This window comes from Daucus carota, chromosome 3 (genome assembly GCF_001625215.2).
Source record: "Daucus carota subsp. sativus chromosome 3, DH1 v3.0, whole genome shotgun sequence".
NCBI classification, from domain to species: domain Eukaryota; kingdom Viridiplantae; phylum Streptophyta; class Magnoliopsida; order Apiales; family Apiaceae; genus Daucus; species Daucus carota.
The window spans coordinates 1,923,096-1,946,728 of record NC_030383.2 but is presented as its reverse complement, the minus strand read 5'-3'; the positions used below and the strand labels follow the sequence as shown (position 1 = coordinate 1,946,728).

Below are 23,633 nucleotides of genomic sequence, written 5' to 3'. Positions count from 1 at the left end.
TTTGCATTCATAACCGGTCGACGGTCGAACTTAGGCATGAGCATGGTTCGGTTTGGTGCGGTTTTGAGTCAAAACCGCACCATAATCACATTAATTCGGTTTTTAAAATCAGAAATCAAAACCAAACCATAAGTAAATGGTGCGGTTCGGTTTTTGAAATTCGGTTTCGGTTTCAAATGGTGCGGTTTCGGTTTCAAAACCAAATATATAAAAAATATTTTAAATATATTTATTTACATAATTTTAGTAAAGAATGTTTCCAAGTTTTAAAATGTACTCATCTTCATTGTGTCTCAATCAGTTAATTTGTCACCAATAACTTGAATGCACCAGACAACATATAGTTTCTAGGTATGTGATCTGCAGCTAAAATCAAGAAGAGCAGTAGTATCCCAACTTCATTTTTCAACAAAATTCAAACCACACATAAGGTCTCAGCCAATTCTCAGCCTCCTGTTATTATAGTTGTAGACACTGCCTTCATAATTCGGTTTTTCTATGGTGTGCCCAAGGGCACACACTAAGCACTAATTTTTATGAGTTTGGTGCATTTTTATTGGTCATGTAATCATAAATATGGATGGCCCCCCTTGCATTTACACCAACTCCACCAATCAAAATCCACTAAACTCATCAAATTTAGTGCTTAATGTGTGCCCTTGGGCACACACTAGAAAGACCCTTCATAATTTATGTTCAAACTATTTCTATAATAAGATGTATATATATATAATATTATTTATATAATTATATTAATTTATAGAAAATAATATTTATTATAATTATTATTATGGTTCGGTTCGGTTTCTATTCGGTTTTAAAATTTTGAAAACCAAACCACAACCACATTATTGGTGCGGTTTTTATTCGGTTCGGTTTTTAATTGGTGCGGTTTTATTTGGTTCGGTTTTATGCGGTTTTGTACGGTTTCGGTTTCTAGTTCGATTTTGCTCATTCCTAGTCGAACTTGTGAAATTCCGGGATCAACTTTATATTTATGAGATTCTTGTATCATTTAACATTACAAGTAATTAGATGAATACCAGTTTCAACGACCCAAAATACTACCAATTCAGTATAATTATTTATATGTTTTTATTGAGATACAAATACTATGTGGAATGCGAGAGGTATAATATCGAAATTATGTGGTTTGGAATTTTGGATAGAATTTTAATTCGGACCATGCTACCCATGTATCACGGAATCGTTGAGAGTATGTGTCCTCGTTTGAAATGTTGCTGCAACAATTGTACACTATTCCTTGTTCAAAAGGTCTCTGCTACTAGTGTACATTGTTGGCAAGGGGCTCATCAAAGAGGATTGGGTTCCAAACCGTACATATCACATCACAGAGAATTCTTATTCACGGGGTCTTATCGCTCGGTTAGTCCAATTTACATATTTGTGTTAGCTATGGAGCTAGTCGGCAGGTTTCTCTGGACAAAATTCTAAACATGTTAGGGTATCCTGTAATAGGCGTTCTCAGTTCTCAACATATCAATTTGTTCTGCACTTCCTGTGACTTTTAAAAGGATCAATAGTTACGTAGATGAATTTGAATGTGTGCACTATCATGTGATCTTTATTATAATCCTCACAGGTCAAGACATCTTGCTTGATAACATAAATTATTAAGAAGGTGATTAAACAAAATTACAAAACCTTCTAGGTTATGCGTGACTTAATTTGTTTTGCAATATTGTAAGTTTCAGAATAGGTATAGTATGCAATGATGTCTGTTAATTCTTGATTAGGTTTCTTCCCAGTAGATAACATGATTAAAGTATCTCGTCGTGGTTTACCATCTCGCTGTCTTGCGACAGTGTAGTCAACTTACTTAGCTTATATATAAGAATTGAGCTCCTGTCAGTGAAGCATCAAGAAAGTCCAGACTAGGTTCACCCCCTATATTTTTATTTAGTTTCTGTAATTGAAGGAGCTGGTCTACTGAGAGAACATTAAAATTCAAGACTTGGGAAATTTAATAACCATGGATGGCTCTCACAGATCACAATCTTGCATCACTTTGTGGAAAATAATTTTATATAATCGCATTTGGGAAAAGATTCTTTGACTTTCAGAGAATGTTTAGGCCTTGCATCAGAATTCACAGGGCTCATGGACATTAGTAAAATGGCAAATTGCTTTTTTTTTTTTTTTTTTGACGATGATAGTACTTGCAATCTTATAAAGCTTCAGAACAAATTACATGATGAATAAACTCAGGAGCATTCACATGCCAATGGCAAATTGCTTTACTTTATTCTTCTCTTCCTTTTTCATTGTAACCTCCAGTGCAATAGACACACTTTTTCCGAATCAGATTATTGGGGATAACATGGTATCAGCTAATGGTGAGTTTGAACTTGGTTTCTTTAGTCTTGGTAATTCAAACAGTTGGTACCTAGGCATACAATACAAGAGGGCATTTGGGACAGTCGCATGGGTTGCCAATCGAGATGCACCCCTTACTACTTCATCAGGAACACTAACTTTAAGTAGCGAGGGCAAACTTATTATTCAAAATGGCACAAACATGACAATCTGGTCATCAAGCTCTTCAAAATCTTTAGGGAATCCCGTGGCACAATTATTAGACTCAGGAAATCTTGTTATCAGAACATATAATAACTCTGATACAGGACTTATTTGGGAAAGTTTTGATTTTCCTTATAACTCTCTCCTGCCAGGCATGAGGTTAGGGAAGAACTTGGTGACGGGCCTAGATTGGTCGTTGAAATCATGGAAACGCAATAATGATCTTTCTCCAGGGATTTTCCAGTTAAAGCTTGATATCAGTGGTTACCCACAAATGTTCCTATGGGATGGATCAGCTAGATATCTCCGGTTGGGTCCCTGGAATGGTGTTAGTTTCAGTGGTGTTCCTAATTGGGGTCCAAGTGATATCTTTAATTCTGAGTTTGTCTTGAATGAGAAAGAAATGTATTACAAGTATGATTTTATATACAGTTCGGGGCTTATTAGGATAAGCACAGAGCCTGATGGACAAATCATACGCTATACATGGACTGATGGATATAACACATGGAAACCATCTATATTGCTTCAGCCAGATTATTGTGATGCTTATGCACGCTGTGGGGAATATGCTAGCTGTAATTCTAACTCTCTTTGTAGCTGTTTAGACAGATTTCAGCCCAAAAACGTCAAGGCCTGGAGTCGTTTAAATTTTTCTGAAGGGTGTGTTCCAGAGAAGCAATTACATTGTAGTGACAAGGATGGGTTTGTACAGCAGTTAAACAAGAAATTGCCAGATACACGGAGGTCAACTTATAATCTGAGCATGAACCTTAAAGAATGTGAGATGAAGTGTCTGAAAAACTGCTCTTGTACAGCATATGCAAATACCAACATCACTAAAGAAGGAAGTGGTTGCTTGATTTGGTTCGGTGGCCTCATTGATATTAAAGAACAAGGGCAAAGTCCAGACGTTTTTTATGTACGAGTTGCCTCCGGTAAGATTATATTGACCAGTAACTAGAGTCTTTATACCTGTATGTCATCGATTGGAAAAACATAAAATTTACAACAGTTAGATTGAAGTCACCAAGCTAATGTAGTTTTGTCTTTTCAGGTGCAAGTAGTAGTTCCAGAGCAAGGCGAATTGCATTAATTGTAATTGTAACCATAGTATCAATTTTAGCAGTGGCACTTATCTTCTACCTGTGGCATGTCCGCCGGTACAGAAAGCAAAATAGAGAAGGTAGCTGTAATTGAATTTTCAGATTATGTTAACCCTCTCAGCAGTAGACTGTACTATATAAGCACTTCGGTGAACCATCTTAGGTGTCTTCAAAGGTTCAAATGTGCTAACTGGCAAACTTTCCACCAAAATGCATACGCATTCTCACTTTTTACAGGAGAAATGATGGAAAATGAGATAGATGATGGGAGGGAAGATCTCCCATTATTTGACTTCAGAACTATTGCTAATGCCACCAACAACTTCTCCAGCAACTTTAAACTTGGCGAAGGTGGCTTTGGACCTGTCTACAAGGTAATTATACTGCTCCAACTTTAAGTAGTCGGTTTGCTTATTAATTACTAATTAGGATTGAAATTCTTTTATTTAATAAAGTTATATTGAACACAATCTGAATCTTCGAATTCTAGAGAAGCAAAAGCAAAATGTAAAATTATGTACTGCACAATAGATAGCTTAGCCTGACAGTGATCAATTTTAGGGTGTTCTGGAAAATGGAAAAGAAATAGCTGTAAAGAGGCGTTCAACATGTTCGGCACAGGGAACAGAAGAGTTTAGAAATGAAGTATCCTGCATTGCAAAGCTTCAACATCGGAATCTGGTCAGGCTTCTTGGTTGGTCCACTGAGGAAGGAGAAAGAATATTAATCTATGAATACATGCCCAACAAAAGCTTGGATTACTTCATATTTGGGGGTACAATTATCAAATTTACACTTCTTATATTTTTCTAGGAAAGCCAAAACAATGAAACATACACAACATGAATGGAATTTTCAAATTTTGCAGATACAGACCAGAGAGCATCACTAAATTGGCCTAAGCGTTACAACATAATAAATGGCATTGCTAAGGGGTTACTCTACCTTCACGAAGACTCCAGATTAAGGGTCATTCATCGAGATCTTAAAACTAGCAACATCCTCCTTGATTATCATTTGAATCCAAGAATCTCAGATTTTGGCACAGCTAGACGTTTTGCAGACAGTCAAACTGAGGCTAACACTGCAAGGGTGGTCGGAACATAGTAAGAGTTTCCACAGAAATGCATATTTCCATTTCCGTTTTCTTTTCTGATTTATCCAAAGTCAAATAATTTTTTGTTCAATTTGCAGTGGCTACATGTCTCCTGAGTACGCTATTGAAGGAGAATTTTCAGTTAAATCCGATGTTTATAGCTTTGGTGTAATGATAATAGAGATCGTAAGTGGAAAGAAAAACAGATTTTTTAATCATCCAGGACACAACCTTAATCTTATCGGCCATGTAAGTACACATCTGACACTTATAACCTCACCTTTCTGTAAATTACTAGTTTGAAAGCTTACTATATGGCAACATCTACTTTTCTAGGCATGGACGGGTTATAACGAAGATAATCTTATGGAACTAATTGATGTACCAATCCAAGAGTCAGGTGAAGAACATGAAGTGTATCGAGTTATTCATATAGGATTACTATGTGTTCAACAATATCCTGAAGATAGACCAGACATGTCATCCGTACTCAAGATGCTGAGTAGCAAAGTCCCGCTGCCTCGTCCAAATCAACCTGTTTTTTTCACCGAGAGAAGATTAAATGAAGCAAATCCTTCTCATAGCCAGGATGGTTTCTCCATATGTAGCCAAACTAATACATTTTTCGCTCCTCGATAGGTACTGTGATTCTGTCGTGCAAACACTTCTATAATGTGATTGATCAACCTAAACAACCTGGTTTCTTGAGTAAAAGAAAATTGGAGAAGCCATAGCTCGTTTAGAAGAGTGAAAGAAATTCTTTAAGTAATATGCGTGATTTGTTTTGATCCTATCTTCTATTATTGTGGAACTGATATAATATTTCATCTATTATATGTTTGCTTTCATAATTACCAATTTCTAGATCGTTGCAGAGTATCCTCACTCCTCTGTGAGTACTCCTTGAGTAATGAGCAGGATTGGATAACCATGGTGAGTTTATCTTTTGTTATCCGGTTCGACTCTAACTCATTCCAAAGTATTAAAACAGATTGCAAAGCATAAACCTGCATTGTCAAAAAAATAAAAAAAAAAATCTAGTAACTACTATGTGACTATGTGTGAAGCCGCCTGCCCCCATTTTTCAGGGTTTTATTTAATTATTTTTTGTTATTAAAAAAATGTTTTGAGTCTACCGTGCCAGCAGCAAAATCATTCATAGGCACCATTCTTACACTTAAGCATCTTCCTGAAAAGTTGCAGAGTGGGTACAAGTTTTGGCTGATCACCGTCCTGAGCAGGGAAGACGAAATTCCAATAGAGATTCGAGCAATTCATTTATTTTTTAAAATTATTATAATATATTTAATAATATAAATTTAAGTAATTATATTAATATTAGTAAGTCGTTGATTATAAGATTTCAATTTTGATATAACATTATGAGTAATATATTAAATCTTATTTTTAATAAAATTAGAAAATAAATATAAATTATTTTAATTAATTTGTATTATAAACTGAAAAATATTTAAATAATAAATTAATGAGACATATTTAAAATAAAATATATACAATGATATATTTATGAATATTGTTTAATATAATATAAATATAAATATAATATTTATATTATATATGAAAATCGGAAAATAATCGCTAGACCTCATCATCCAACCAGCACCGATTTTCAAATCTTTTTATAAAGGATGTTGTTAAATACACGTCATTTTTAGCCCCGGTCATTCACGACAACTTGCAAAGCTCATTGCAAAGCTCAAGACGACAAGACCGGTAAATAATTCGGTGCGATTGTAACATCCTTACTCTTTACTGTTGTCTGAAGTCAGAATTCATGTAATTATCATAGTATCAATCTGCTGTCTAAAATCTGAATATATGTATTTATCATCGTATCAGTCTCGTTCTGTAGTAAAATTAATTAGTTGTCTGTAATATATATGTACTTTTAATTTTAATAATGTTATTCAGGGCATTTTGCATTTGAATTCTTTAGTTACCAAACCCTAGTGCTACATTTCTCAAAAATGATGAGATACTCTGTCGATTACCCGTTACGCCTCTTCTTCGTTTTCGATGTGTGTCGAAAGAATGGTGTGGCCTTATAGATAGCAATGCTTTTGCCAAGAAACAGCTTAGGAATACCCTTGATTGCAATGCTGGTCTTGGTCTTATGATAGTGGTCAAACGTAAAGGTGATCGAAGGTTTTATTTGGCGGGTTCAGATTCTTTAGATGATGATGAATCTGCTGCTGTTGTGGAAATAGATGATCCGCTCAAGAGTGTGCTATATAATGCTCATATTGTGGGCTCTTCGAATGGTTTAATGTGTGTGTTCAAAAATGTGATGGATGTTTTTGTGTTGAATCCGACAACTAGGAAGTATAGAAAGATAGCCCGTGTGCCCCCTGAGTTTTGTCGAGCTATTATGTGGAAACCCTTATGTGGATTTGGGTATGATGAGGTTGATGATGATTTTAAGGTTGTCATGTTTGCAGAGCCTCATTTTTTTCGTGGCTTAATAACTGTCTACAGCCTTAAAACCAATACTTGGGCAGAGGTTCAGGATGTTCCTGATGACATTCGTTTCACTTTGACTGAAACTAGGGCCTTATTTTCAAATGGATCTCTGTATTGGATGGCACTTAAGGGATTGGATGACCAACTCAATTACAAGTTTATTATTGTTGGCTTTGATCTCAAACTTCGACATTTCAGGGAGGTCCCTTTACCTCCTCTTGAGGGGGCTCATCCAGGTTTCAGTAACAGCAATTTGGTTGATATAGGAGGATGTCTTTGTTTTCTCGACATCCTTGATTCTCATATGGATTTGTGGTTGATGAACTATCCTGGGGCAAAAAGTACTTGGCACAAAGCATTTTCTGTGAAGAAACAGGAAATGCCAACACACACTTCATTCTCTAAACTTGTGGCATTTTCCAGAAAACGAGAGAATATACTCTTATGTTGTGTTTGGTTGGGATGAATGAACATGGAGAGAATGGAATGAGATTTGAACTATAATTTTATTGAATGTATAATAATTTCATTCCTTCCACCATTCCATTCCTAATATACTTAACTAGAGCTCAAACCTTTCATTTTGTGAAGGAATACTTCATTCCTTATCATATCTATTTTCTACCCAAATCTTATCATACAAAATTTGCACTCACTCATTTTTTTTTTCAAAGTCCTCTCTCATACACTCTATTATTTTCTTTTATTTTTACTCATTCTATTCTATTCCATTCCATTCCATTCACCCCAACCAAACACAACATTACAGGTGCGTGGCTTTCACACACAGCTTGCCTGGTATAACATTGACCGTAAGACAGTCAAGAATATTGGGATTCAGGGGATTCCTCTTCAATATTGTTCATTTCCATACACCGAGAGTCTCTTACAGCTCACTGAGGATGAGGCGCTGCAGCAGACCATCAAAAGACAAGAAAAAGAGGAATGCATAAAAATGGAGAAGGTACAGTATTTTTTGTTATTCGTGTGCTTTATAGTTCTGTTTTTCTCTCCCATTCATCAAAACTTTAGCTTTTGGTACATTTCATTAATTTGTAAATTAATTTGGCTGAGACATCAATCTTATGTGCTTATGTATCGCAGTATGTATTGTGAAGACTAATTAGAAACACGGTAGAAACAAACACAATAATTGTTGTGTTTCTGTATCGCAGTAGGTATTTTTTCTAGGTTCTATTACCTCAGTTTCGAGTCACAGTCTCACAGAGCATGAAACAATATCTTATATTTTCCCTAGCTGTTCCTTGACTTCAAAGTTGTACACATGTAATTGGGATATTCATTTGCACACTGTGGTGTACTTCATATCAATTCATATGACAGTTCCGTCATCTTAATGGTAAGCTCACATGTTTCTCTACTGTTTTTTCAATTGAGATATATATAAATTACATGAATAATGTCTAATCTGTTGCTCACCTTTATCAGATTAACATTTTCTTTCCTGGCAATTATCACATGATAATGTTTTGGATACTTTGGGGAGCTCCTGTGTAAATTTTAGAATGCAATAATTGTCTACTTACTCTGTCCTTCAGGCAAACGATCAATGGTTGCTGTTTCTGAGGGTCACTATCATATGTGTTTAGCGTGGCAGAATAGATATCGAGTGATATAGAGAAGATCTATTTAGCATGACAGAGCGTCATTTTTGTCTCTTTTTGAACCATTATTTTATTATTTTTTTGACAAAAAAAAACCATTATTATTTTTAAATTGGTGTATACATGTTGTTATGAACTATGAAGAGGGTAATCGTAGTCTATAATTCGTCAAACAAATGCCATTCTTTTTTCTTATTGTGATATTGCTTGCCAAGTTGAGACATATTTTTCTTGATGGCGGAGAGTAGATAATTCATTTAAGGGCTAATATAATCTCAGTCCAGAGGATCTAGTTCGAGGCTATATCACAATGCAGTATGACATGTTTAATGTTGAAAGTTTGAGTCTTTATATGTGTGCTGCAACTTTTTTCTGCTCGATATTCACTTCTGTAGGTTGCAGATCAGTAGAACTTTGCCACTAGCAAATTGAACATCTGAGTAGTTCACATAATTCTTTACTTCCACACATATAGTCTGTCCAACTTCATTTCTTCTTATTGAAACTAAATGAACTTGTATGAGTTATAAATATTTATAATAATAAGAAATGATTTGCATTGTAATTGTGATCTTGTTACCTGACAATATGGTTTGCTTATAACTTTGTTTTGCAGGAATTCGAAGAGAGAGAGGAGAGACAAGTAGATTTCAAGACAGTGGCTAGAATGGAAGGGAGTTCATCAGAGCACTAGATATATCTTCATTGCTCCATGCGTTTTATTTGTTTATTTAGTTGTCCAAGTGTTTTTAGAGGAAGCAAGTACTGCAGTTTGTTTGATGCAACAGATGATGTTATTTAGATGGGTAATAGTTTTAACATCCTTACTCTTTACTTCTGTTTGAATATATATACAACTTCATCTTATGTATCCCCGTAGTGAAATTTTATTAGTTTGTCTGTAATAAGATTCACACTATTCATACAATCATACTCACACTATTAATTTTGCTGCTACATTTCTTGAAAATGGCTCTCCCTTGTGAGATGATTGCGGAGATACTTTGTCGATTACCCGTTAAGCCTCTTCTTCGATTTCGATGTGTGTCGAAAGAATGGTGCTCTCTTATTGATAGCAATGCTTTTGCCAAGAAACAGATTAAGAATGCCCTTGATTGTAATGCTGGTGTTGGTGTTATGATATCGAAACTTGATTTTGGGGGTGAAAAAAGGGTTTATTTAGCAGGTTTCGATTCGTTGGATGATGAATCTGTTTCTGTTGTGGAAATTGATGGTCCACTCAAGGCTTTTCTCTCTGTTGCTCATGTTGTGGGTTCTTCAAATGGTTTGATGTGTGTGATCAAATATGTAACGAAGGATGTGTTTTTGTTGAATCCGACGACTAGAAAGACTAGGAAAATAGCCTGCGCGCCACCTGAGTTTCCGCGTTCCTTTAGGATGGGTGATAGTCATTTTTTTGGATTTGGATATGATGAGGTTAGTGATGATTTCAAAGTAGTCTTGATTGCAAAGTGTTATCGGCAGTTTCATGGCTTGATAGCTGTGGTCTACAGCTGCAAGACCAATGCTTGGACACGGGTTCAGGATGTTCCTAGTAACATTCAGTTGCTTGGAACTATGGGTTTGTTTGCAAGTGGTTCTTTGCAATGGAGGGCAACTACAATCGGAAAGATACGCAAGCATATTATTGTTGCCTTTGATCTTCAACGTCAACTGTTTAAGGAGGTTCCTTTTTCACCTACTGAGACTTGTGCCGATTTCAATTATTTGGTTAATGCCGGTAATATCTGTGTATTCTTGAACCCTTTAATTCTAGATGGAATGTGTGGTTGATGAACTATCCTGGGGCTGAAAAAACTTGGTGCAAAGTATTTTCTATGGAGCAACAAGAAATAGTCGATATTTATTCGTCCACTAAACTTGTTGCTTTTTTCAGAAGTGGTGAGGATCTACTCTTAGAATTGCAGTCACCACAACACAAAACTTGTGTGGTATAACCTTGACCAGAAGACAATCAAGGATGTTAGGATTCATGGAAATCCTGTTCATTTCAATTCATTTCTATACACGGAGAGCCTTTTACAGCTAACTGAGGATGAGCCACTGCTGCAGAAGCCATCTAAAGACAAGCTAAAGAAGAATAAACAAAACAAGAGAAGGTATAATATGTTCAGTTATTTGTAAGTTCTGTCTTCCTCTCCCATCGGCTATCTATCACTATTTTAGCTTTTGGTATATTTTATATGTTTATTTTTTTGTTTCCTGGGATCTTTATCTTGTGCGCTAACATATTGATAGGGATCAGTGTGTATCATGTTTGGGTTATTTTGACTTGTGCATGATGCAGTTGTGAGATTTTTGTCTTTTTGACTTATGTACTACATAGACGGAGGTTAATATTGTAGCTGTATAATTGGATCTGCCCCGTTATATTTTCTGGTGATAATATTGATTATTATTCTTGGATACTGTATAATTTTCTGCGTTTATTTATTTACGATACATCATTCGACATCACTGTATTAGTTGGTACCTGAGTGTTGGCTAGTACACTTTATTATAGCCCAGCTTTTATTTTTTATTTCTATATATATCTTGTAACTGCAGACTATTGAAATCAGACGACTTTTAATATGTATAAACTTTTCTTAGAATATTGATGTGCCATCAGTTTAGAGATAGCTTAGGGTAGAAATTGTCTGCTGTTCAATCTCCCAAGGTTTTAATCACTGAATTTGATACTGTGAATCATTATTTCATTATTGTGCTGCGTCAGACTGGAAAGAGATAAACTCCTGGGTGTTGTCATTGATAATTTCATGCTCTGGCATCTGTTTCCTTTCTCCAAGTGGGCACATTCTTTTTAAATTTCCGAAACCTGACTTCTGTTCAGTTGGCTTTTTGTTACCGGGTCTTTTTTCAAGATTTATTTCAGAACCCCTGTGTTTGATCAAACCCTTTTGTTTTATTAGAAAACAGGATCATTTAAATTCCAGGACTTAATATTCATGTTTCAGGACTTTCAGTTTGTAACATATTTAAAATTTTAATGCTTGTTTGAATTCACACCACTTCTTCACTTAGTTGCATAATATTCCATAGTAGTTGCATGTGCTTCTCTTCTCATGGTCCAAAATAAAACTATTGTATTCCCACCCAATAATATAGGTGAAGGAAAACTAGGGTACCAACTCAACTCGATTGGGACTCATGCACCGGACACAGGTCACCTCTTCACTCTTCAATGTCTGAATAATCATCATACTCATCACTGTAGTAAGATCCTATCAGTTTTGTAATAATTTATTAAGGGCATTTCTATTTGAATTCTAATTTAGCTTTTAGTTACCAAATCTTGATGCTATTACATAAAAATGGCACTTCCTTAGGAGATAATATGGAACTGCTTTTGTCAAGAAACATCGTAAGACTACCCTTGATTGCAATGCTGGTGTTCGTTATATGATAATGAAACTTGGCGGTGACAAAACGGTTTATTGGGCGGGTTTTGCTTTAGATGACGAGTCTGCTGTTTTTGTGGAAATAGATGTACTCGAGTGTTTCTCTCTGATGCCAAAATCATGGGTGCTTCAATGGTTTAATGTGCGTGTTTGAAAATGGAAGGAAGGATGTTATTCTATTGAATCCTACAACTAGGACGAGGGTTCAGAATGTTCCAAAAGGAATTCGTTTCACTGGCATTAGGGGCTCATCTGCATGTGGATCTCTGCATTGGATGGCAATTGAGTGTCAATTGTCAAACCAATTGCAAGGATGTGATTGTTGGCTTCAATCTCAAACTTAAACAGATCAAGGAGGTCCCTTTTCCTCCTATTGAGGGCTCATGCCCATTTCAATAGCAGAATTGTGGTTGACGTAGGAGCATATCTTCGTGTTCTCGACAGCGATCTGTGGTTGATGAAATATCCTGGGCTTGGAAGTACTTGGTATAAATTACTTTCTATGAAGCAACAGAAAGTATTCGGAACTTGTAGGTTTTAACTTCACTCTACTTGTTTTTTCCAGAAGTGGCGAGGATCTCCTCTTACAGGTGCACAGCGATTACAACGCCCAACTTTGGTGGTATAAACTTAACTGGAAGACACTTAAAAATGTTGGGATTTGTGGGATTCCTCTCCAATTATGTTTTTTCCTATATACCGAAAGTCTCTTACAGCTCACTAAGAATGACCTGCTGCAGCAGAAGCCATCAAAGACAAGTAAAAGAAGAATGTAAGAAAAGGTATAAAATGTTCTGTTATTTGTGTGGTCTATAGTAGTGTGGTTGTGTCTTGTCCCATTCATTATCACGTTTACTAATATAGTTGCTAATTATAGTTCTATCTTTTCTAGGGATATATTTCTATGATTCTATCCAGAAGATCTAGTTTGGGGCTATAAGATACTTGAAGAATGACACGAAGTAGTATGAAAAGGTAGATTTTCTTCAATCTAATGCTCTTGCCAGAGGATTCTTTATAGCAATCATGGTTATTTGTAATGTTGAAAGTCTTTTGTTTATGTGCTGCAACCTTTCTCTGCTCGATATTCATTTCTGTGCGTTGCAGATCAGTATAAATTCCCCACTAGCGAATTAAACACAGAGTAGTTCATTTCTGTGGGCTGCAGATCAGTAAAACTTTCCCACTAGCGAATTAAACATGGATAAGTTCATGTAGTTTTTCTATTCTATGCAAAGAAGCTATCCAACTTGATTACTTTGTATTGAAACCAAATGAAATTGTACGAGTTAAAACATTTCTAAGGATAAATGTGATCTTGTTACCTGACAAGATGGTTTGCTTACACCTGCCACAGGTGTCCCAGCTGGTTAAGACCGTGACTTTAGGGGCTTACCACCCCAAGGTCATAGGTTCGCCTCCACTCGGAGGCACAGAACTAAGTAGACTGTCATTATAATTATTTGTTATTTGTGCGTGGTCTATGGTCCTATATTTCTCTCTCATTTATAATTATGATAGATTTTAGTGCATTATTCTTTCATATAATATGTTCTATTTTGGCCAGGATATCTGGTGCGGCCTATTTTTATAAACAGTATAAACAAACACAATCATGTTTAGATATGAATTGTAGTATATATTTAAAGTTTGCATTGTTTGGGGGTTCAGTACTGGGAAGACTTCTGTTCCTCGCAATTGTTTTTGGGTTTACTTGTTCCTTACTTGGATATATCCATTTTTTGCCTAGCTTTTAATGTTTTGTGATTCATTGTAGAGGCTTAATTAGTTTATTTATCTATCCTAGATTATATTACCTCTGTTTCGTTTCATGGAGCATGAGACAATCTCTGATAATTTTCCTGGATGTTTGGTTAGTTCAAAGTTTGAACACACGAGATTGGGATATGCATTTGCAGTCCGTGCTGTACATTGGATCAATTAATACGACGATATCCTTATTGTAATGGTAAGATCACATCTGTGTCTAGTGTCTACTGCATTTTTGTTTTGAGATATTTAAGAGTTGTGAAGGTGCTTAATATATTTTGTGCTGCCTTTTGTATTCCTCACCTTCACCCAATATAAGTCCTTTTTATTTTACAATTTGATTTAGAATTGTCTGCAAGTGTTGTCTGATAGTCATCGGATGATAGTGCTATGGGTACTCGGAAAAACTCCTGCCTAAGTCAGACTTGCCTGTAATCTCCATTGAAGTTGAACCATGCAATCATACAGGCGGTCAACACTTGTTTTCTGTAATTTAATTTCTACGGACTAAAATAAAAAATCAAAACAAATTACATTTTTAATTATTAAAAATTGAAATCCAATGAGAAAACATTAAATCCTATATGTTGAGTGGAATATGACGACAAAGTTTTGGACGACAAGAGCAAATGTTTGAATAGACAAGACAAGTCCACCTTACCATACAATTAAAGACCTATCACGTAATAGTAATGAATCTAGAGACTAGAGAGTGATTGCTTGTAATTAATAAGTTAAACTAGTACTAAAATCTCAAGGAAGATAAATTTATTAATGTTGTAGTTTATATAATTAATTAGTTGTGAATATTTTAAGACATATAAAATATTATTTTTTAGGGAAAATAGATTTTTTTGCCACTCAACTTATAGTGTTTTTAGAAACTTACCACCCAACTAATTTTTTTATTCTTTTAGTCACTAATGTTAGGTTTGGTTTTATTTTTAGCCACCAGCTTAGGTTTGGATTTGATTACTAGCATTATGATAATTTTTTGTATCATCATTTATACATAGTGATAGTATCTAATATTTTGATGATGTGTCGTATGTTTATATCCTTATATATAGTAATAGTGATATGACGCATCATCTTTCGCTATTAAACTTTCAATGGACTAGCTCAATCTAAGATCTTTCTTAAATTTATCTTCAAAAATTTTAATAACTTTTTATCTTATTACAATTTTCGAGATAAATAAATAGAGAGGAAAACTTAATTTTCGATGATTGTCCTCTATATATAATGCATCATTTTATATTATTATTACTCCCTCCGTCCCTCTCATTAGTTTACAAATTTTCTCTAGTGCTTAGCATGTATTTAAGATTCTTATAAAACATAGTTTCATAACTTATTTTTGTGTGTAAAAATTCAAACGCTGAATTTTCATTCGGAAGAAAAAAAAATAAAGTTATATATGAAACTACATCTTTTAAAGGCCATATAATGCGTGTAAAATTCTTATCATCCAAGGTAAGCGACCTTGAAGACATAAAAAGTACTATAAAAATACAAACATATATCAAATCATCAAAATATTACCGACTACCAATATATTTTAATAATGATACACATAAAATGTAATGCTAATAATCAAATCTGAACCTAACTTCAGTGACAAAAAAAAGAGCTAAATCTAACACTAGTGAGTAAAATAAAAAAATTATAGTTCAGTGGTTAGTTTCTAAAAACACAATAAGTTTAGTTATAAAAAAATTATCATAATGCTGCTAATCAAATCCAAACCTAAGTTGGTGGCTAATAAGAAAACCAAACCTAACATTAGTGACTAAAAGAATAAAAAAATTAGTTGGGTGGTAAGTTTCTAAAAACACTATAAGTTGAGTGGCAAAAAAATCTATTTTCCCTATTTTTTATAATATAGAAATTTTCTTCTTTTTTTTTTGATAAAAATTTTTCTTAAAAAAAGTTATTTATAAAATTACACTATATAGAAGCCATTCTTAATTCTCAATTAAAATATTAACAACCCAGAGAGATAGGATTGAGAGAGCATAAAAATGTATATGTTATAGCTATTGTATTTTTCATATAATAATTTATATATAAACCAAAGAATACATGCTTTTCGGTTCATAAATCAATGACAACATAATTCAAATGCATCTATCTATCAAATAAACATTTACAAACCAACCAGAAAGTGAATTTGACATTTTGAGACTAATTTCCCAGTCATTTGTATATAAATGGCTGGGACACGGAGACCAATAAATTGTGTAAGATATGAGTAAAGTTAGATGAAAAGTAGGTAAAATGGTGGGATCTATTAATATTTAATAATAGATTTGAGATACTGGAGGAAAGTAGTGGGTGTAATAGTGTTTATATTATTATATAATAGAGATAGTGGAAGAAAGTAGTTGGTGTAATGATATTTTATATTATAAAAGTTTACTATTTTTGGAATGTATACAATTGATGGGACGTCCCAAAAAGGAAACTGTATACAATTCATTGAGACGGAAGGAGTAATCAATATTCATGACAAATTTAAATAACCTTTTTTATTCAACATTTTTGGTGTGACGTTTGAAAAGATTTGTGCAACTTTTATTTCACTAAGCAAGATTTGTTCCGTCAACTATTGCATTTTGCCATAAACCAACAAGAGTTTTTTTCTGAAACTAACAAGAGTTATAATTTATAAACCGAAAATAACAGGACATTAGGTGTCCATTCAGAAGGAAAGAGCTACAGTTCAAAAAAAAATTAATAGCGGTCCATTCAGATGGAAAGAGCTATAGTTCCAAAAATATTAATGGTGGTGGGGTTATCAAAAAACTAAAAAAAAAAAACAACAACCTTTTTTTGACTGAAACATCTCAATTGCCTATCTCTATAATAACTCATCTCCTCGTAACTAAAAGTCTGGGAGAAGTCTTCTTGTTTAACTACCTAAGAGTTTCATAAGGATGATCACTATATTTGTAAATTCTATGAAGACATTTTTATAATTTTGAAAATTTTAAAAAAATGAATAAATGAAAAGAGAAATTTTAGAAGGGATCTGTCCTCCATGTCTCTTCCTAAATCCGCATCGGGCTCTCAACCTTTCTATTCAGATCTTAATTATTATTCTAAATATTACATCAAACTTAAGTGACGTGTTTGCATGCATATTTTATCTCAGATAAAATAAGAAATTGTCTTCTACGCACATATAACTGTAATTTGAGTTGGAGTTAACGGTAGACAAATCTTTTTCTTTCCTCAACATCAAATGATATAAATAAGTAATATATCAAATAAAATAGATACACATCACAATAATTATATTTAAATAAATAGTTTATAAAGAAATACAGTAAAAAAACTATTTTTTTTAAATAAATGAGGACGGCACCTCGTATGAAATGGGAATACACAACGAGAGGACTCATCTCAAAAGACATCTAAGAACACACAGGATGCTATAACTAGTAACAGAAAAAATCTAAAAAAACAAAACCAAAATCTCCATCTAAGAAAATAAAATGAAAAAATCCAAAAAAAAAAAAAAAACTAGAAAAACACCGCGACTTCTCCCAAATCTGCCAACCCCAAAACAAGCGACCTGCTCAACTCAAAACAAAAAAGAAACCCATTACAGCAGAGAACCCGGGCTCCACACCTCCCACACCCAACCAACCAAGCCACGCAATACTAACTAAAACCCCCAGAATACCATACCAAACCAGTTCCCTACTTGAATCAAAAAAGCTGGAAAATTCAAAATTAAACTCCTATGCTTCCCAAAAAAAATAACAGTCTGGCAAAAACTATCCCATGCAAGCAATCAACTTAGCAAAAAAAATAAAAATGCAAGCAATCAATGAGACAACACCTATGAAGAAAATCAGCAAATAAAAACTCACACCAAAAAAGCAATCCCAGACCCCAACAAGTCTGCAACAGGCCCCTGCCCACACTTTCTACAGAAAATCGACGATCAGGCCTCTAAAATTGCAGCAAAAACTTGCTACAGCACCCAGAACCGGAGATAAACAAACACCACCACCCCTGCAGGCTACAGCTCTGAAATTTAACCACCACCACTCAAAAACATACCAGCAGCACTCTAAAAACAAAGCCATCTGATCACCAGCAGAGCATAAAAACAAATTAACACAGAAATCGGCCAGACTAGTTTCCACCCATATCTTGAATAATATGTTTACTTAAAAAAATTGAAAAAAATTGAAAATAAATATTTACACAATAATATTTTTTTTATAATTATTTATCATGTAAACTGAGAGGTTGGTGTAGAACTCCTTTTTGAGATTCCTGACCAAAATGGTCAATTTGTAAGATGATTCCGTTTAAGTGGACCTTCCACAAAGCTTCTGAGGATAGAATCATTCATGTCATGTAGGCTCCATAATCATGCATTATTAGTTTAGTTGAAGAAAGCAAACCAATATTATTATTTGACAAGAAAAGATAACCATGCTATAATCAACAGCTAAGCGTCCCCATTAGTATGATTTATTATTTTTGTTGAGTGATATGTACTGTTAACTCCCAATAATTATCCTTTTGTCATGAAGATGTAGCTGCAATAATTTCATGTCCTGCAGACTTCAAGTATGCAAAGACATATTATTTAGTTTAGATTAGTCACTGTAATGCAAATTGCCGGGGGACTATCTAATCATGAATCTTACAAGAGCACGCAAGTTTGGTTTCGTTTATCGTCATAAGATTCTCAGATTCGGATGTGTACAAGAATTTCGTGTCATGTAATTTCATGTTTTCACATGATCGTCTAGGCTTGAAAATGACTGGGAATCAAGAAAGATTTATGTTATGAAGGATGGAATTAATATCAGAAAACGAAATGACTAGTGCTATAAGAGTGGCAATTTCGGCTAACAGGTCTTGTTCGTGTCAGCGATCGGGTCGATTTCGGGTCAAGATAAAATAACTTAAAATTTGATAAAACTGAAATTTGAAGTTATTAGAAATGAAATTCTAATCTTGGGTCATTTCGGTCAATCGGGTGATTTTCGGGTTACTTTCGGATTTTGTCCCCGTAAATCAGATTGCGGGGTTGGGTCGAGTTTCGGGTCGTGTCTGATATTGCCACCCGTGCTAATCCTAGATATTTGCTAATTTTTTCTTATCAGCTCGGACTTAAAATGATTTCCTTGCTAGTATTTAGCTAAAAGTTGGGATTTTAAAAAAACTGAATTAAGGAATTCAGTGAGGACCGGAGCCTTGACTAGCCTCATCTTGATTCCGCTAATGCATTTTAGTCCAACATTTACTGATTTCGGTAGTGTGTCAATAGAGTGGAGCATTTGGCAGATTTTCTTCCATTCAAATCTATGGAGGTACAATCTCCCCCAACTATTCGATTTTGTGGTTACAAACCATTATAATTCCACTTAATAAAGCAGCTAAGCTGTAGCTAATAGACTGATTCTCAGTTGTACCATAACGTGTATCCTAACGTAAGTACATGATAGGTTAACTCAGATATGAAGTAGATTCTCACCTAACGTTAATTGACAACTAATTATGAACATAATTATCTTAAACACCGACGATTATACAATAACCCCAGTGGGTTCTGACACACCAAGGCTTCAAGTGTCGAAACTGTATCAGAAGACCTTCCGTGTTAATCCTCATTTCTTTCTCTTCCTGAGAAAATTCAGAAATACGATAGAAAAGATTAATTCCGCTCCTAATTGAACAATGTCACGTTTAATAAATCCCGATAGGTCTGCAACCAGGCGTAAACAGACATACGTGATGTAAGAATAGGAAACAGTTGCAATTGCAAGACTGTTGCGCTGATGTTAACTCTGTGAAATTCTCTGCACATGGGCCGTTATAGTATATGTCAATCATACATTGATTAGCTTACAAGAAAGACATTATAAGTAATTAGGCACAGTCATGATCACTTCACTGAAACTTGTTTAAGCAATTATCAGTAAGTTAAGCTTAATTATGGCTTCATAACTAGGCTGACAGGTGCGCAATCACATCTGAATAAAACTAAATAACTAAATATTCTTTCCTAGGCCACAAAGAGTTTATCAGTAAGAGCCACAGATTGATTGATTCATATTAGTTTTTAGCACTTAGTGGGTCCAATGCATTATGAAACTTATCTACAAAAGCTGGAATGAGAGTTCAGATTTTGAAGAACACTCATCTGAGAGTGCTTTTGCAAGTTACTGAACCCTGTCTTGAATTCTGGATTGGGTCCAAGAATTTGCAGAGGTGACTGAGTGAATTTTGAAAAAAAAATGAAACTTTGGTATGTTTTATTTGTTGTACTGGTGATATGCTACTATGGTTTTGCAGAAAGAAATATGCCGAAGAAGACATACATAGTTCACATGGACAAGTCCTCCATGCCCTTGAGTTACGACGATCATCTTCAGTGGTATGATTCATCCATTAAATCAGTATCAGACTCCGCTAACATGATTTACACGTACAACAATGTCATTCATGGTTATTCTACAAGGCTGACCACTTCAGAAGCAGAGTCACTTGAAGGGCAGCCTGGAATTTTACTAGTCCAAGAAGAAAGGATATATCAACTTCACACTACTCGGACACCAGAGTTTTTAGGACTTGATGAAAGCGCAGCAGTCAGACTTGAAGCAGGGGCAGTGAGTGAAGTCATTGTGGGAGTGCTGGACACAGGTGTGTGGCCTGAGAGTAAAAGTTTCGATGACACTGGGCTTGGTCCAGTCCCCAGTAATTGGAAGGGGACGTGCGAGGTGAGCAAGAGCTTTGCTGCATCAAGCTGTAACAAAAAACTCATTGGCGCCAGATTCTTTTCACAAGGGTATGAAGCTGCTTATGGACCAATTGATGAAACACTGGAATCAAAGTCGCCTAGAGACGATGATGGCCATGGAACACACACTTCCACTACAGCAGCAGGTTCAGCTGTAACAGGAGCTAGCCTCTTTAATTATGCAATGGGCACAGCACGCGGAATGGCAGAACATGCCAGAGTGGCCGCATACAAGGTCTGCTGGCTTGGTGGCTGTTTTGGCAGTGACATACTAGCTGGTATGGAGATGGCTGTGTCAGATGGTGTACATGTCCTTTCACTGTCACTAGGTGGTTCAGTTTCTGACTACTTTCGAGACACGGTAGCAGTTGGTGCATTTTCAGCTATGTCACACGGGATCTTTGTATCATGCTCAGCTGGGAACAGCGGGCCAACTCCTGAGAGCTTGTCTAATGTGGCGCCATGGATAGCTACAATTGGTGCAGGAACTCTGGATCGCGATTTCCCAGCCCACACTATCCTTGGGAATGGGAAGAACTTTTCAGGCGTATCACTATATAGTGGGAAACCATTATCTACTTCATTAGTTCCACTGGTGTACTCTGCTAAAGCCAGTAACTCGACGAGTGGCATTTTATGTATGACTGACAGTCTAGATCCTGAAAAAGTTGCCGGGAAGATTGTTGTATGTGACCGAGGGGGGAATTCCAGGGTACAAAAGGGCATCGTAGTAAGAGATGCAGGTGGTATAGGGATGATTTTGGCAAATACTGACTCTTTTGGGGAGGAGCTGGTGGCTGATGCTCATCTCATTCCTTCAGCAGCTGTGGGACAGACGGCTGGTGATGCAATAAAGAAGTACGTGTCTTCGGATCCAAAGCCAGTGGCCACAATCGGATTTTCTGGCACTCATTTAGGGATCCAACCATCACCAGTTGTGGCAGCATTTAGTTCAAGAGGTCCAAATCCGGTCACACCAGAAATACTAAAACCAGATTTCATAACACCAGGTGTAAATATTATAGCTGGTTGGACTGGTAAAGTTGGACCAAGTGGGTTGAAATCTGACACCAGGCATGTGGACTTCAATATAATATCGGGCACATCAATGTCATGCCCACACGCAAGTGGATTAGCAGCACTAGTGAAGTCGGCACATCCTGAATGGAGCCCTGCAGCTATAAAATCAGCGCTTATGACAACAGCCTACAACGCATACAAAAATGGAGAACCCTTAGAAGATATTGCAACTGGAATGGCATCAACACCGTTTGATTATGGGGCAGGACATGTCGCCCCTACAGCAGCCCTTGACCCGGGACTTGTCTATGATGCAGATGTTCAGGACTACCTAGAGTTCCTTTGTGCCTTAAACTACAGTTCAAATCTCATCAGGGTTGTCACAAAACAAGCTTTCACATGTGACAGCGGTAAGCAATACAAAGTGGGAGATCTTAATTACCCCTCTTTCGCTGTTCCTTTTGAGACAACCTCAGGAAAAGGGGGTGGCAGCAGTGAACCTGCAGTAATCAAGTACACCAGGACTCTGACTAATGTGGGTACTCCAGCAACATACAAGGTTTCAGTGTCCTCTGAAACACGTTCCGTGAAGATAGCAGTTGAACCAGAACTACTAGATTTTAGCAGAACAAATGAAAAGAAGAATTACACAGTGACATTCACAGCAACTTCCATGCCCTCTGGCACAGTCAGCTTTGCACGCATAGAATGGTCAGGTGGTAAATACGTTGTCAGTAGTCCAGTTGCTTTTAGCTGGACATGATCGAAGCAATGCTGAATAACACAGACCAACCATTGTAAATTATCTGATAGGTCCAAAGGGTTCGCCTCATCAAACCATTCATTACTGTACAGCATATCATTCTACAGCACTATGCAACCAAGAAGGAGATCTGACTGAAGATTTACCAGCATATCACGCAAAGGAGGGAAGGAGATTCATTCTTGATACTTATACTCAAGGATTCATGTGTGTATATTTCTATAGCTCGCTAAAACTGCTCAGACAAGCGACAAATGGCATATCATGGCCAGCTGTTGCACAACTGATTTCAATAAATATAGCACTACACTTCTACTTTTTAGCAATCTTTCCATATATGTTCTGCAAAGTCACACATTTGTGGCCAAAATGACACCTATAAGCACAATGAAGACTAAAAGACATAATAATTGACATCCAGGATATCATGTCAGAATATCAGATCATCTTACAGAACATACATGAGGTATGAGATTTTTCATTGCAACTCAGGCCCGACTTATCTGGGGTCGAACCTTAAGCCAGAGCATTTCATATTACATTCATTTTTGCCAGTACCAATCTTTACAAAAGAAATGCCTAATCTTCGACGCTGCTCTATAGCGATCATAAAAACACTGATAAAATCTAGAGTTAGTACTGTATATTATCAAAGCAAAAAATTCATTATAAGGTAGAAAACTTCCAATTTTCCATAAAATATTTAATTTTTATACAATTGTCTGTTTTACCTAAACATGCATTCTTACTCATTTATTTACCTGGAGACCCGCAAGAAACCTGACCGAGGCTTGTTGGAAATGTATGACCCTCCGCGGGTAACCAATAAGGATAGATGGAAGTTTGCAGGCTCTGGCATTCTGCAAATCTGCATCTCGCTCTGGTACTTACAATTTAGTCCAACATAACTAGTACGATATCGAAAAAGAGAGCATGGAAAGAAAATTGTTGTTTCATTTTTTGTGGTAAGCCATATTCCCGAACCAGCTAAGCATCAACATCAGATTAATATTTTGCAGTAGGAGCATCATCTTAAT

The 23,633-nt window shown here is 35.7% G+C and overlaps 4 protein-coding genes across 4 annotated transcripts; all 4 read left to right on the top strand.

Annotated features, from left to right (window-relative positions):
• The first annotated feature begins 1,255 nt into the window (after window positions 1-1,255).
• LOC108212026 (G-type lectin S-receptor-like serine/threonine-protein kinase At4g27290) lies at window positions 1,256-5,574 on the top strand. Its single transcript, XM_017383757.2, has 7 exons — window positions 1,256-3,479; window positions 3,599-3,727; window positions 3,885-4,021; window positions 4,209-4,422; window positions 4,516-4,753; window positions 4,842-4,992; window positions 5,080-5,574. The coding sequence occupies exons 1-7, from the start codon at window positions 2,213-2,215 to the stop codon at window positions 5,380-5,382; spliced, it is 2,439 nt and encodes an 812-aa protein (XP_017239246.2). The 5' UTR covers window positions 1,256-2,212; the 3' UTR covers window positions 5,383-5,574.
• Window positions 5,514-15,154, top strand: LOC108211394 (F-box protein CPR1-like). Its single transcript, XM_017383755.2, has 8 exons — window positions 5,514-5,517; window positions 5,609-5,676; window positions 6,701-8,188; window positions 9,466-10,969; window positions 11,979-12,757; window positions 12,837-13,053; window positions 13,164-13,246; window positions 14,150-15,154. Exons 1-3 carry the CDS (start codon window positions 5,514-5,516, stop codon window positions 7,688-7,690), a joined length of 1,062 nt encoding a protein of 353 aa, XP_017239244.1. The 3' UTR covers window positions 7,691-8,188; window positions 9,466-10,969; window positions 11,979-12,757; window positions 12,837-13,053; window positions 13,164-13,246; window positions 14,150-15,154.
• Window positions 9,819-10,643, top strand: LOC108212024 (F-box/kelch-repeat protein At3g06240-like). The gene has a single exon (XM_017383754.1). The coding sequence runs from the start codon at window positions 9,819-9,821 to the stop codon at window positions 10,641-10,643; it is 825 nt and encodes a 274-aa protein (XP_017239243.1).
• Window positions 15,155-19,959: 4,805 nt separating the features above from the next.
• LOC108214642 (subtilisin-like protease SBT1.7) lies at window positions 19,960-22,918 on the top strand. The gene has a single exon (XM_017386765.2). The coding sequence runs from the start codon at window positions 20,311-20,313 to the stop codon at window positions 22,594-22,596; it is 2,286 nt and encodes a 761-aa protein (XP_017242254.1). The 5' UTR covers window positions 19,960-20,310; the 3' UTR covers window positions 22,597-22,918.
• Window positions 22,919-23,633: the final 715 nt, after the last annotated feature.